Raw genomic sequence first — 15,714 nt, forward strand, 5'->3', positions numbered from 1 at the left:
AAATGTTGAGGGTCTTTGGTATCATTGAGTAAATAATAGTAGGACTAATTTTTTAAATGTTCAGCTTTGATCACACAAGAGTTTACACTGTTCCATATGCCTGTAATTGTGTTTTTGAGAACATCATTTCTTTACATTTTGCACTTCACTTGAGCTCTTGTTGTTCTCTTTTCTTTCTTTTCTTTTCTTTTTTTTTTTTTTCCACCAGTCTCAGTTGCCAACTCTCAGCTTTACTAACACCAGATTATTCCCTTTGAGCTGGCAGCTTTGGAGGAAGCACTGCTGGCATTTTAGAACCCAGGACTGTGTCCCTAGAGCTCTGAGGAGAAACACGATGTTTCTGTTATCAGTAAGGTAAGCAGTCTTACTGCTTCTCAGGGTTTGAAGAACAAAGTGAGATGCTAATTATTCATTACCGCACTGAAGGTTTGCAAGGTGGAAGAACGATATGACTGGTGTATTTATCACTATGGAAATCTGTCAGTCATCAGTTTTCACTATATTCTAGTGCAATAATACAGTAGCAACATGGCGACATAAATGTCAACTTTGCAACAGAACCCCCTAGGAAAGTTAGAATGGGAGGAAGAATTTTTTTCATTGTGGTTTGGGCTGCCCCTGGTTTTATAAATGGTGTGAGTGTAGTACAGAATGAGAAGGAAAGAAAGAAAGAAAGAGCCTGTTCTCTGAGGACAGTGCTTCCTAAAGAAAAACAACTTTTTTTTTTTTTTTTTTTTTTTTTTTTTTTTTTTTAATGGAAGTGCTTTAAAAATGTATTTTTCTGTTCTAGTGTTTGCAAAAGGAAATTAAGTTTTGATTTAGAAAGAAATTCAATATATCATAAAATCGCTCCATTATTGTAACATAGCAGAGAACAGTTAGGGTGCTAATTTGTATTACCCATTGTAATGAAATAGATTCTTCAGTAAATTTTACACATCTTGTGTTTTGATAGAGTAGAGCAGGCACCATTTGCATAAAATGATAACTACCAGAATATGTGAAATACGTACAATAATGTGATGCTTAGAACTTGCCAAGAAGAACATGTACTAATTCCTGTCCACCTCCATTGTTACCTTAAGAGCCAGCTCTCTCCATAGCAACTGAAAACTTTTCAAGGCAGCTATAAACTAATCCTCTCCAGCTTCCAGAGCACCATCAAGAATTTTAAAAACATTGGACTTCCAGCAGCTAAATACTTCTGTGGATTCAAAAGGCCACGAAGCTAGATACACAGGCTTTCTTTCTCCCTTCAAAAGGTAAGAAAATAATGTTTAGATGTCAGTGTTTCCCAACAAGAGTGCTAACAGTAACGTTTATTTATATAGCAAAAGATTTCCTAGTGTCTAAAACTTAGTAACTTTAGTTAGGGAGTGAATGTCAGCTTGAATTCAGCAGTGTTTTGCTGGTTTTTTTTTTCCTTTTTAAATACTCCATTTGCTGAGTTTGTTTTGAAATCGAACACACACACACACACACACACACACACACAAATCATATTGCACTTCAAAAAAAATGCTGATCTTGTGTGTGGCTGTTTAATGCAGGTATGTTGTCATCTGAAAATATCTGTTGCTGCCAGCATATGCCTACCAATAGAATGAAAAAGCCCTTGTGGAAAACAGAAGAGAAACACTTTTGTTTCTTCTGTACTGGAATGGATGTTGTTAAAGCAAAGGTGATGGTATAGCCTGACATTGGGAAGGATAGTGTCAAGACAGATTTACAATACAAAATGTGTTTTGCATCTAGAGTTTAAGAAGTCAAACTTGTTCTTTCTGATGTTTGTCTTGTTTGTTCCCTGAGTTCTACGAATGAAATTATGACCTCAGTCTTGTAACTCTTTCCCCTGATCATAAAATGTCATTAATTTTTAAGGATATCCTGTTCATTCTGTTTCATGTTTTATAGCTGGAGCTTGGTAATGATGATAAAGTGTTTTGGAAATGAAACTTGCTCTATATCATTCATTTCTAACATAATTACTGTACTCTGTATCAGAATTAGAATAGTAATCTTTATTTACAGATATTTTTTGCTGCTAAAAACCTGTTTCATAATGGAATAAAAGTGAAAGCTACAGCATTTTCCTGTTCTTACTGAAGAGGATTATTAGTAAGTGCAATGCCATAAGAGTGAAACGAAAATCATACACTTTATTTTTATGAGGAGGGAAAAGCAGTTTCAATCAATCACTTATTGGTAATTCTACAGAAATTTTAAGGCTGTGATTGTCTTAGTTTCCTGCTGTTCTGGGCTGTAAAGCCCTTACAGGCTCCCTGTTGTTCAAAAACAGCTTGTCACTGCAAAGCGGCTTAGCCAACCAATTAATAAATCCTTTCAAACATATTGCATTCACACTAATTAAGGGGTTGGGGTTTTTTTCCCCTTTACTATTCAGATTCCTCAGGTTTCGAGTTTAAGCTGTGAAGTGCAAACAACACTCCAACACTCAGTGCAGCTCAGGCGCTGCAGGAAGAGGAGATGTGCTTTCTGAGCAAGCACCCAGCTATTGGGGTGGTATGTTCCGCTTTCCTGCTCAGCGTGCTCACTGCTGAAGGACAGCTTGGGGAAGAGCACGGGCAGGATGGCAGCTCTGCTCCCAGCCGAAGCTATCTGATGGAAGTTTTACGCCTTCTTTCAGCTGACAACCCTGAGCTCCACACAAACCACCCACGAGAACTGGTCAGAATGGTGCTGGAGAGAGCTGAATGCCCACAGCGGATTTATGGCATGCAAGAGGATTGTAATCTGGTCAGTGCTTCAATTAATGAGCAATATTTTTACGGAATCTTCAGTGAGTTCTAAAGTTGTTTGTTATAGTAAAGTCATCCTAAATACATAGCCTAAACCCAAATAAGACTCATCACAGGCAAAAATTGATAGTCCCTGCTTGAATCGTTGCTTTGCAAATTACTAATGCTAATTGTTTGATCTTGTAAAGAAGAGGTGTTCCAGATGTGACAAGTATGCCTTAAAAGCCCCATATTTCAATCTCATGACAGTAATAGTTTTCCTTTGAAGTTTAAGTGTTTATTTTCCAACAAGGATTTTCCAGTTTCACTCTGATCTAACTAAAAAAGCATAAGCTTGAATTTGACTCCCAGAAGGTTTTCACTGTGGAAGACATAGGTAAAGTCTGGGGTAAGATCAGTCACTTTTGTTGTTGGTTTTGGTTCATAAAAAGTAAAACTGAGAGAATTAGCACAGATTTATCTGCAGCTTTGCTGAAGTATTGAAGATTCAGGAAAGTTTTTGGTAAGCAGTTTGAGTCAAAGAAAATTAAAGGCAGAGCAATGAATCTGCATATCCAGACTAAAACTGGAAACAGTCCAGGGTATGGCTCCACAGAAGTCTCAGCTGCCGAGTTGAGATTATTTTTCAGAACTGATTCCTGGTTTGACAAGGAAAGGAACAAGAATAATACGATCATAAACTGTGGGAGGAGAGAGATGGTGGCAAGTGAGCGACTCACCTGAAAGGAGCTAGTAAGAGCTTGGTCAGTCTTGGCCTTGGTTAATGCTCCTTCAGCTTTGGCTTGGTTCTGTGAAAACATACGTCTGACTATCTCTTTGGGTTGGAATTATGAGGACATTCATAATGGTGACTGTTTTGAGAATATACCATTCCTGGCAATAAACCAAGCCAATGAGGTGGAGAAATTTTCCTCCTGTGCAGAGGATGCTTAATTGTCTCTTCCTTCAAATGCTCCCATTTTTCTTGTGAGCCCCAATGTGAAATTTCATACGTAGATAATGTAGTTGTCTGTTTTTCCCTAAATCATTTTGTGTTTGTTTAATAAAAGGAGATAGTACAGGAGATTTTTCTCAGTGTTTTTAAGTATGGACCCAGATCAAAGCAAGAAAATATTAAATAGTAATGGTTATAGATGCCTCCTAATCATCTCAAAATGGGCCTAGTCTTTGTTTTCCTTCTTTGCTTAGCTTCTCTGAATTGCCATCATTTATCTTCTGTTTGCGATCTTTACTTGGAGAGCATAACCACTGTGTCCCTTAACAGAAGAAATCTAAATGAAACCCTGCTGGGCCTTACTTTATCTCTTTAGGCTTCATCTTTGAAATTTTCTGTGGGAAAAATGTAAGGGCATTCACCATTTGCAGTACATTTCAGTGCTGGCTGTAATACTGCATGCATCCTGCACTGGGACACAGCTCTCTACAGAAAATCCAGAGGCTGAGAGTGACATCTTCAGTGATGTGCAGCCCTCATAGTGCTGTGCTGAGGTCTGTCGAGATGATTTAACGGGATTTGGTAACACAAGATAGTGCTGCTCACAGTCTTTGCTGCCTTTCAAGATCTCCAAAATTTGAAACAGAACGCCCCATCTTTGCTTGGCATTTTCTCTCTCATGCTTGTTGGGAATAGCTAATTGATTTCAGACTGAACTTTCCCTTATAAATCCAGGATTCCAGTCATACCAGAAGACTCTGGTTTCGTTTTTTTTCTTCTTTTTAATGATGTCTCCAATGGATATTTAAAAGCAACAAAGTTTAACAGTTTTTTTAGTTTCCTTTTTGGTTCGCTGTTACATATTGGCTTCCCGACTCCTTGGGCAGGGTCTGGTAGCTCTTGAACAGCATCTGTCACTCCTTTATTTCTTAAACACACAAAGGTATATATTTCTTGCAAAGTAAGAGATGCTTTATTTTGTTTTAAACTTCTGATCTCTTGAACAAAGAAAATCAGGGTGCTGTTCCTAGTTTCAAATCTGGGCTCTGTGTTTTAAAAGCAAATAAGTTTCCTAAACCAAGATCATGCATGTTGTTATGCCTATGAAATATTCCTAATGGCAAAAATTACAAGTGGTGAGCCCACTTATGTTCTCTCGATATCTCCTTAAAAGTCACTTTTATGGGCTGACCTTATACAGTAGAAGCATCTTTTTACAATGTACTTTATTCCTTAAAAACAAAAACAAAACAACAACAACAACAACAAAAAAACCTGCTTACTTTTCTGTCATCTTCCTTGTAAAAACAAACAAAAAACTGGGTGATTATAGTTTATCCCTACTGAGTTTTGAAATGTTACAGAAGCCTTTGAAATTATTTCAGGACATACAGAATTTTTTTTATTGTTTGTTCTGTTTTTTGTTTTGTTTTTATATTACTACAAAAATTGAATGTGTATTCAAAAATACTAGCTGGCTAACTTGAGGCCTTTGGGACAGAGAACAGAGTACCTGTGTGATCTTAGCCCAAATATTAATGTTTGGAGTCATACACTGAAAGTCTAATGTTTTCCAGACCTTGTAGGCAATTGGGCAGGGCACAGTGGATCCTACTTCTTTTCATATTGAAATGGAGCTTGCTTATGAGTATAAATATTTAATTGGTCATTACCATCCACAGTTCTCTTTGATTATATTGAGTATTTGTGTCAGTTTTTGCAGGAATTACTTATATTAAAATGTGGCAGCTCTCTCAATTCCTTAGGGAACATTGGTTTCTGAATGCAACAATGCGTGTTTGATTCTACTCTGCCTCTGTGTAGGAAAATGGACTAATGTACAGGGAGAGCTACACCAACAAACACATCATGCTTGTAGCCATAAGCAGTTCAGTTTGACAGCATGAGTTCAATTTACTCATGAACTGGAGTGTAATTATGGTCCTCTCATGCTGTAGTTTTCTTCTCACAAATGTACATTCTGGCTAGTCTATCATAATGTTTGAGATTAGCTGACATGGCTTCTTAGTGCTTGGAGGGAGCCAACCTGAGAAAAAAAAAATGACTGCACAATGAATAGTTACAGAGTCGCTTCAAGAAAGACTCCATATTCAGGAATTCACTGTCTCATTTCGCATAGCCTGATACAGAGCTCTATCGATTTTTATGGCTTAGTTTTAAAGGCTCACTTTAGTCTGAGCTGGCAAAAGTTTCTGGAAATTTTTTTTCATCATTAATAATTGTAGTTTTACATATATAAACCTTTGCCTGCTCAAATATAAACCACATATAGGGTATTCATTTTCAGTCCCTCTTGAAATTCATTTAGAGGACCAGATAATGTTGAGAACTTGTACTGCTTTTCTGCGCTGAAGGGAGCTGTTCTGTTTAACAGGATGGATTGAGGAAAAAAAAAAAAAAAAAGATAGCCACATGATTGTTGGGTCAATTAAGACTCTTAACACTGTATTAAAAATGATGTAACTTTTGTTCACGTACCGTGGATTAACTGTGGTCAGTTATGGTCTTTGTCATATAACAGAAACCCATACAGAATGATTAAGCAGTAGGTCTTATTCCTAGTTGTAGTTATATTAGATAAAATCTGTTGAAACCAGTGGAATACTCATTTCTCTGCAGTGAAGTTTTGGCAACAGTTCTTCCCGTTTTATAGTAAATTTTAAATCCCTTGGAGGCTTGACATTGCTATAAAAAGAAGAGGCTCTGGAAAAAAAAAAAAAAAAAGATGCAAGGTGTGATCTAGCTGCTGTAGAACTGAAATAAATGATAAGCACCTTCCTCTTGTATTTCCATCAGCTCACATCTGTGTAGTCTTAGGTTTGATGCCTTATATTTAAGAGTGGAATTCTCCTATTACCCTATCATATTGAATTACAAATGACCAGCAGTGTGTTTCTTGATTTGAATTTCCATTTATTTCAATTTCTTTGCAGTGTCTTGAACCAGATGCTATGTTACTAATAGCTGGTGGAGGTTTAGAAGATCATCTCAGTGAAGAAGTATTTGAGAGAATTTCTCTTGTTCTCCTTTACTACATTCTTCATCATAGAGATGTGTGTTCTTCAAAACTCAACTTGAGTAATAAGGATTATAAATTTTACCTAAAGAGTATGCTCAATTTGAGACATGATGAAGACTGTTATTATTTTTCACGGAATGAAACAGAAGACATTTTGGCTGCAGTAAAGAAACATTTTAAAACTCCTGAAACCCAGGTAAAGAAAGGATAAGTAAAAATACTTTTATAGTTGCTGCTGATATGCCTTTAAGCAAATGATACAGTGCCTTTAAGCTAGTTCAAGCATTATGTCGATATTGCAGACAACTGGCCAGTAACAGAGCATGGGCTGATTTTTTAGTGTACCTCCTGTCCAATGCTAGCTTTCTCCTTGACTGGCATTCTGGCATGCACTGCCTAACCTTTTCGTAGGCTCTGTTGAGACATAGTTGGGGAAATAGCTAGCATAGATACAGTTGCTCTGCTTAAGGTATATGGAAAACTGTAGCTGCATAGGTACAAGATCTCGCACTTAGCCTCAAGGACAGAAAATACTTTCTCATCTACTATATTTACTAATTAATATAGATATGCTACTGGTGATTGTATCTAAATGGTATAAAACAAAGCAGTTCTAAAACTGGTCTGGCTATAGAATGAAAACAGTAAATGTACTGTCATGAGAACCTATGAGATTCTATCTCCATGCGAAGTATGGTGGGAGAAAGATTATGGCCTAAGATCTGAAGGGCTCATTCATTTTTGTCACGTATCTAATTATCCTTGAGCATGGATATGCCTTGCAGAAAGACTGACATGGATAAGCTTAAATTTCAGACTTAATAATAAAGAGTGTATTGAGTATATTCAACTCTTAAAGTCATGCAACAAGTTTTTTTCACCACTGTTTACAATTCCTGATCTCAAGTGTGATAAAATTATAGAATAATATGTTTGAGTTAACAATCTAAAAAAATCCTACTCTTTTCCTTATTTAACAACAAACAAACAAAAAAACCCAAACAAACAATAAAATAAGGTTTTACTAGATTAGATAACTACTGAAGTACAAGTTGAACTGCTGTAAGAAGCCCTTTACGTCTGTTCATAATATTAAAGTTAAATTTGGTCTATTGCAAACTTTGAATTTCCCCCTTTCTTTTTTATTTCATTGAATTTTAATTTGCACCATGCTGTAGTAGGTTTTCTGTGCAAACAGGCAAGGAGTCCCAGCTAAGCAGAGAGCACTGAGGACCTCCAGTTCTTTCTGTGTTCTTTGTGTGATCATTTCCCTATCATAAATTATTCATTGACCAGTATATTTGCTTCTAAGCCTTGGTGAATGTGCTAATTTCCAAAAAAATCCAACGGTATCTGGGCAAATATAAAGGGACACCAGTGGATATTTGGCATGTCCAGATAGAATAGCGATCCATAAAGTGCTTTGCTGTGCAGTCTGTTTGTTTGCACTGGCAGTATATTCAATTGTCAAATCACTTCTGTAACTGAGAGTTTACCACTGACACGAGGGAAAAGAAGGTTGGTTTGTTTGTTTAAATGAAAAATACTCAAAATATTATAGACTTTCTAATGCTTAGTTTCACAACACTTAAATTATGGAAAAGGGCCAATTCTGCACAATGATAGAAGAAAGGCAGTTTGTGTCTTCTTCTATGTTTATGACTTACAGAAAGTATCTTCTGATTATATGATTATAGCACTAGTAAGTTATTTGAAATGAGGGAGGAAATTTTGGGTCCTGGGAATGAAACCGTATTGCATGGACAGGAAAAGAAGATGTTAGCTTCTGCCCCACAATGTTTAAGGCACACATAGAAAGAGATGATTGTGTAAAACAAGCAATTACTGTACTGGCTCATCTGACTTTTCAGTTTCATTAATATCAGAAATAATAAATGAGCTTTTATAAATTTAATCTTTTTTTTTTCCCCCAAACTCCTAATTTTTGCAGTGAAAATGAACAAGAAAGCCAGAACTGGTGGAAATAAAGGGATATATTTTTGTGCAACAAACAGCTGTAGACTGCCCCTCATTTCAGACCTGCCTGCATACACATTTCTGGATGTGCATTACTGTCTACAGCATCTCCTTGGCCACCTGGAAGGGAAGTCACCCTTTATCTGCATAATGGTGGCTTTCCATCTTGTTCCATATAATTGTCCCGTATCGATTTCATAAATAAGGGAAAACATTAAGAGAACTCTTCCTGAAGTCTGAGATTAATAAGAGTTTAAAATCCATATTATTTGGGCCACCATCTTGTGCCTTAACAAAAATTCCTCGCTTTTCTGCCACTTCCTGAAATGTGAAGGTAACTGAGCATGGCATAGGAGAAGCAGAAATAGCACTGAACAGGAATAATGTGAATGAAGTTCTGCACTTCTTCCCCTTAGAATCTGGGTAAAATTTCAGCTTATTTTATTCTATCCCTGTTCTCCTGGAACTGTCCTCTGTTTCTTATTTGCTGTCCTGCTGTCAATTACAGCTTTAACCTCTGTTTTTTTTTCTGGCTGGCTGTGAATGCGTTCTCTCCACTTTCTCCTCCTGTCACCCTTATTATTTAAATCGAGGTGATCGGGGCTGTCTTCATGCTGTTTTCTCCTGATTTCAGTGTGTTGATGTGAGTACTCTGGAGAAAACTGCTGATATAATGGACAGAGATGGTGCTGATGAAAACACTCTTCCACGCTTGGCTGCTTTGATTATTACTTTGGCTCTACAAGGAGTCTGCATGGGAAAAGCAAGCTTGCCCTCCCCAGAATTCTTTATAAAATATATTTTCAATTCATTGAATAGTACCACAGAGCTTCAAGTGGCAGGTAAGGTATTTCTTCACCTGTAGGTGCTGGAAAATAAACTTTTTTTTTTTTTCCTAATTCTCTAGGAAATATAAAACATTGTTACTATAGTTATTACATACATAGTGTTGTCATAATTTATGACAGCTTCTCAGTGTAGTATGGAGTCTGAGAGTGGAAGTTTCGCTGTGAGGGCACTAAGTTTGCCAGGGCCTTCTCTGCTGTTGTGCTGCTGCAACCACATCACAAGACTAACTTAGGGGTAGAGGGGATCATTCACATGCACTGGGCACATTAGGTTCTCTGGTCCCTCAGGCTGCAGTGCAGACATACCCATGTAGGAGAGGAATTAGATGCAGAGTTCTAAACCATCTACTCAGGGCCTACTGTGGATTTAGAAAGTTTGGATAAGACATCTACTCCTTTGTGGGTACTGCTAAAATCAACACTTCTACAGTATATTCAAAGCACTTCTAAAAAGTTACACTAAGTCCGGGTTAAAACAACGTAAAATGTAAAACTAAGCATAGGTAAACACATTTATGAGTGTTAGGATGCAGAGAGATATATTAAATCACAGAAGCAAATTATAAAATGTCTTAGATTGCACTTGCATAAACTGTCTTTGCAGCAAAACTGCTCCTTTAGAAGTGCAAGTGGAGATCTTGTAAGTTGACTCACAAGAAAGGATGGAGATGGGCACAATGCTACTCGATAGTTTTGTATGTTAAAATCCAGACCCTAGTGAAGACAGTAGAAGGTCTTCCTTTATGGTTAGTGGAGATAGGACATCATTTAGAGAAAATGAAAAATATTCTTAACTATTTTGTTACAGTGTAAATGTATTTGAAACTTAATTAAATTGTCTCTTTAAATAAATTCCTAAATTCCTAAAAGGAACAGGAAGAAAAAAAGCAAGAATGTGAATTGTGGAAAAAATGAGAAATTAGAGTTGCCTACAGTTAGCAAATAAAGCTGTCTTCAGCTGTGTTCAGAGCTGTTTAAGAAAAAAAAAAAAAACACCTTAGCATAAGCCTTTCTCAAAGTTTTATTGTTAAGACTATACTATTAGCTTTTTCTAAATAACAGTACTAAAAAACAAAGGATCATCAGATGGAAACATTGTTAATCTCATCAGTCTAAATTTCACTGAAATCAGTATGTATGTTCTTAATGTACAAACTCAGGTTTACCTAAACAATCAGTATGACTTTATCTTGAAAAGCACAGGAGTGCAAGAAGGGAGATGACCAGGCTGGAAAAAATGGAAGGGAAATGAAAGTGTGATAGAACATGCCCCCTTGTAAAATTCAGCATTTCTTTAGCAAGTACGACCATTGTGCTCAATTATGCCATGGGGTATGCATGCCCTGCCTTGTCTAGGACTTGGACTGGGGCTCCTGGCTCCCTGCTGTCTACTTCAGTACTGTGATCGGGCATGCTTCCAGATTAGCAACTTGATCAAACGAGACAGAAAATCTGCTGCCCTGTTTTCCATTTCAGAAGTACAAGGGGCAGTACGGTGTCCTCAGGGGTGTTTTCAGGGCACCCAATAAAACACCTTTCTCTCTGGAGTATCTTAATGCCTGCCCCGGCAGGACAGTTCAAGAAATTATGAAAATATTTGGCAGTAATTCGTAGATAACTTTGATAGAGACCCATGTTTGAATGGAACATGAAATGCTTTTCAGTCACATCTCTTTTTCCCTGAAATTGTCATTGCCAGTGTGATGCTGTAAAGGAGGAAATGCTGAGTATATTGATGACTTAAAATACCGGAGCTGCTATGCTGAAACTACCTGCAGTACTGAACAGTGGAGAGAAAAATATTAAAAAGAGGAATTAATATTAAAATTAACAAAATTATTAAAAAATAGTTTGAGTTTTGTCTGTCTAAATGTGTATTTTCCCATGGTAAAATTTCTGTTTTTTGATAAATAACCAGAATTGGAACAACTCCTCAACGTGCTTACAGCCAGAAAGTCCTGCACTGTAAATGGACAATTCCAAAGTTACAAAAGAAGATATTATGGTATGACAAGCACGGGTACTGGAGCCAGGAGCAGTCCAGTCAAAGCAAGCTATACAGAAGACTATCTGAAAGATTATCATAAAGATCGTGGGAGTAACACAGATTGGGATCAGGTAAATCTATTTTTGTTTTTATATTATTATATAGTATTAGTCACAGTATTAAGTGTTATTAAATAAAGCTTATTGGACAGGGTTTCATTATGGGTGGTGTTATCTTAGTCCTAAGTATTAAACACTAAGGAATTGTTGTTTATCACAGTGATTAAAACGGTAATTGAGCTTCTTCCTTTAGACTGAAGGACATTCCTCAGACTAAAGGGCGAATTTTTTTTAATTTTTAATGTATCTATTGAAAATATATGCTTCAATTACTGTTTCTATTGTTTTTAGTACATTATACTTCAACTTAGCACAAAGACAGTGGTTCTTTTTCCTGTAGTTGTGCAACTGACTTTTGCTGAGTGATGCGAAACTGAGATGAACGGCATCTGTTTAAATGCCATTCTGATAGATTTGCATAATTTTATTTGTATCTGGTATGCAAATCCTTTCAATATGGTTATCTCATTCCAAGTGTCCACAAAACAGAATCATGCTGATGAGCTGACGCGAGGCATTTAATGGAATCTCAAAATAACTTTAAATGAAAGTCACTTTAAGTGTATTCCATATTAACTTTAAATTATGAATATCAGAAATCGGCAGTGATATCAGGCATACAAGATGCAAAAGCATTCTCCAGCAATACAAACAATAGATAACACTCAAGTTCAGATTCCTTGAACTTGTGAGACTGACTGTAAATCAAAAGAAGAGTGCACAGGAGTCTTTTCTGAAGTGTTTTAGTGGGTCAAACTGAGGGCCAAATATTTTGTATGGATGCTGAAAAATCATGAAGAAAAATCTGGAGAGAAGAGAATTTATCTTCTTTGATTCTTAACCTCTCTTTTTTGTTCCATTCCTCTTCTACTTGCATTTATTTTCTTTGTCATATTTTTCCATTGGAAGGCTTTGTGTTTCAGTGTTGTTGCTAATTTTGTCTCCCGCTTTCTGCACAAATCTGTGCTTCATGAGTAACAGATACTGCCACAGATGAAGCATTGACTGGTTTACAGCTTGTTTGCTAACTAGATTTAAACCTGTAATTTGATTTTTTTTTTTTTTTTTTTTTGAAACATCATTGCAGAAAAGAAGGTCACTGCTTTCTAAGTCATTGTATCTATCATCTTAAAAATGCTTATAAAACAAGCAGTGGAAGATCTAATAAGAACAATAGTATTAACTTCAATTTAATTTTATTACTATATCTGCAGGATCTTTTATGATTCCTCATTAAAGAAATATGTATTCGTGTACTAACATCATCAATTCATCCAACCATCTAGTTTTTCATATGATAATATGCAAATTTTATTTTTATCATCCTATAGGAGTACATACGTAGTTACCTCATTAGTGTGGAAGTTTAGTAGTCTGGCTCCCTAATTAAATAACTTAAAAGGCAAGGTCTTGTCACTGGACAAGGTGCAGGTCCTCATGCCCTCAAGAACATTTTAGTAAGTGAGTGTTACAAATTATTTGTGTGTGGAGTATTTATTTTCCAGGTAAGATATTGCTGTTTCTTTTAAAATTCCTTGTTAAATCTCAGGAAAAGGTAGGTTCATGGGGGCCCTCTAAATTCCTTCTCAAAATATCCCAGTTAGATCAGGTTCCACAGGGCCATGTCAATCTGAATTCTAAATTTCTCCAAGGATGGAGATGATGCTGTCTTTCTGGGAAACATGTACCACTACTCTATTGCCTTATTTGGTGACTGTTTTATTGTAAATAATTGGATTATCACCTGCTGCAACTACTTCCTATCTTCACTTACCCTTTTGCTGTACATCTCTGAAAAGGCTCAGTCTCCACCTACCTAATGGAGTGAGGGGAAGATGATGTGGTACCTTACATGCCTTGTCTTCTCCAAACAGAGCAGTGCAGGTTCCTCAGCCACTCCTTGCTTCTGCTCCTAGCTATCTTGGGCACCTTCAAACTTCTCGTACATGCAGTATATTTCTCATATTGCTGGTTTTTAATCTGGATACAGTGTGCTGAGCAGATGGCAGTAATCATTCTCCATTACGGCCACTGGTTCTGCTCTTGCTGATAGAGCCCAGTGTGCAGTGAGCCTTCACTGCCAGCAGGGCCCACTGGTGGCTCGTTCACGTTGCCTGTCAGGACCCCGAAGGCTTTTCTGTTAAGATACCTCCCAGTTGCTTTCCCTCGACCTTAATTGTTGTATGGGGTTATTCTGTTTGAGGTGCAATAAGTTATCTTCACTAATCTTCAAGAATGATTTGTCAGCCTATTCCATTGGCTTGTGAGGATCCCTCTGAACGGCACCCATTACTGTCAGCATATCTATCATTTTCGTCTCAGCTGGATTTCGCAACTGATGGATGCACTCTGTTCCAGCACTGAGGCCACTGATGAGGCATTAAATAATACCATTGAGTACTGACCACTGAGGAGTGCTGCTTAGAACCAGCTATGACCTGGACTTCCAGCTGTTGATACAACTCATTGGTTTTGCACAATTTTTGCTAAATAACTCCAGAGCACAAACATAAGGTCTTTTCTACTTTGAATTCTCTTGCTGCTGTCCTTCCACTTGAAGGTGGAACTGATGAGATTCAGACAGTAAGATCACCCATTACTCTGAACACCCGAGCGTGATATTCAGATTCAGTGTATTGGTGCTCAATTCATCCCATTTCTCAGAGAGATACAAAGCATATTTCACTTTACTAATGAATGAATGGATGCAGGAAGACTTCTCTAGTTATTTAAAAGTGAGGTCAATAACAACTTTTAAAAAATTATTTAAATACTGCTTTTCCTTTGAAAGAAACCCAACCAATTTACAATTTCAGTGAATAGAAAAGCAATATTCAGGAGTTCCTCAATTTTCAGTTGCAGATTATTTAAATGACAGAAACAAAATATTTAACTTTAAATTGAAATCCTGAAAATTAGATGGGATTAAGAAATTAAGGTTATTCCTGAAAGGGAAGTTTTTGGTACAAATTTTGTCTTTTTAAAAGGTTTTGCAGAAATTCCCACTGGAGCAGTCTTGGTGCTGAATGATTGTATCTTAACCAGAAGTTCCACCTTGGAGATGAAAGAAAGTTCTTCATGAAATTTTTCAAAACATATTTTCCTCTTTTGAAAAGGAGACTTTATAACAGAAAGTATTTGAAACTCTCATGTACCTCTAGAAATACAACTACTAAGTAGTCTTTAAACCAAATCTAGACTACGTAACAGCTGGCATGCTGACCTTGAAGTGATGGCATTGTTAAAAGAATTTGAACACAAACTCTGAAGATATAACCATGAAGCACAAGGACAACCTTCAGTACTGCCTTGATACAAAGCTGTATTAGATTAACAGCAAGCACATACATACATAACAAGCAAGACTTGTTAGCACATAAGATAATAAAACATCAAGAGGTACTGCCATGTCAGACCCTCAGATGGTATTAACAGAGATCTAATATTTCTGAAATATTTACTAATATTAAGTTTCAATGAAAAAAAAGAAAGGATTTATTGAAGTAATTGAAATAATATAACCAAAACAGTGTATATGGGAAACAAGTTTCTCTACTTTGCATAACCATCTGTTCTCCTAAGATTACAGATTACATCCTAGCATAAAATGTGGATGCGTGCAACGTACTCAGTAATTTTGTATATATTTCTACATAGGTTTGTTTCTCTGCTGATGAACTCATGAATATATTTTTAAAAAATAGTTCTTCATCCATTTCCAAGGAGCACTTCAAGCAAATGAGTCCAGCAATCATTCAGCAACTATTAAGTTGTTCATGTCAGCTTCCTGAATCCAAGCAGACGAAACTTCCACCAACAACTTTGGAAAGTGAGTTATGTTGTTGTTATCAGTGTAGCATTGCTTCAAATCAGGTGAGGAGGTGCGGGGGCTTCTGGAGAAATTTCATTCGCAAGTAACCTTAAACCAATCAGGATGAGACTTATGCTCTCTGTAATTTTCTGTGCTGCGTGACTTTGTAGCATGCATGTCAGATAATAGCATTGTATTGGGCAGTGGAGGGAATTCAATGGTTTTGATGTTACATTAGA

At 36.7% G+C, this 15,714-nt stretch overlaps 1 protein-coding gene across 1 annotated transcript in view; it reads left to right on the plus strand.

The window, feature by feature from the left end:
- Positions 1–2,487: 2,487 nt before the first annotated feature.
- The window catches only part of SLC39A12 (solute carrier family 39 member 12), a gene marked incomplete at both ends in the record, with an annotated part of 30,080 nt that continues 16,853 nt past the window's right edge, over positions 2,488–15,714 (plus strand). Inside the window, 5 exons of the mRNA XM_079538219.1 lie at positions 2,488–2,757; positions 6,648–6,929; positions 9,345–9,552; positions 11,477–11,676; positions 15,322–15,493. Of these exons, the coding sequence (XP_079394345.1) occupies positions 2,488–2,757; positions 6,648–6,929; positions 9,345–9,552; positions 11,477–11,676; positions 15,322–15,493 (1,132 nt within the window). The remainder of the gene's footprint in view (positions 2,758–6,647; positions 6,930–9,344; positions 9,553–11,476; positions 11,677–15,321; positions 15,494–15,714) is intronic.

This window comes from Tetrao urogallus (assembly GCF_951394365.1).
Source record: "Tetrao urogallus genome assembly, chromosome: 7".
Lineage (NCBI taxonomy): Eukaryota > Metazoa > Chordata > Aves > Galliformes > Phasianidae > Tetrao > Tetrao urogallus.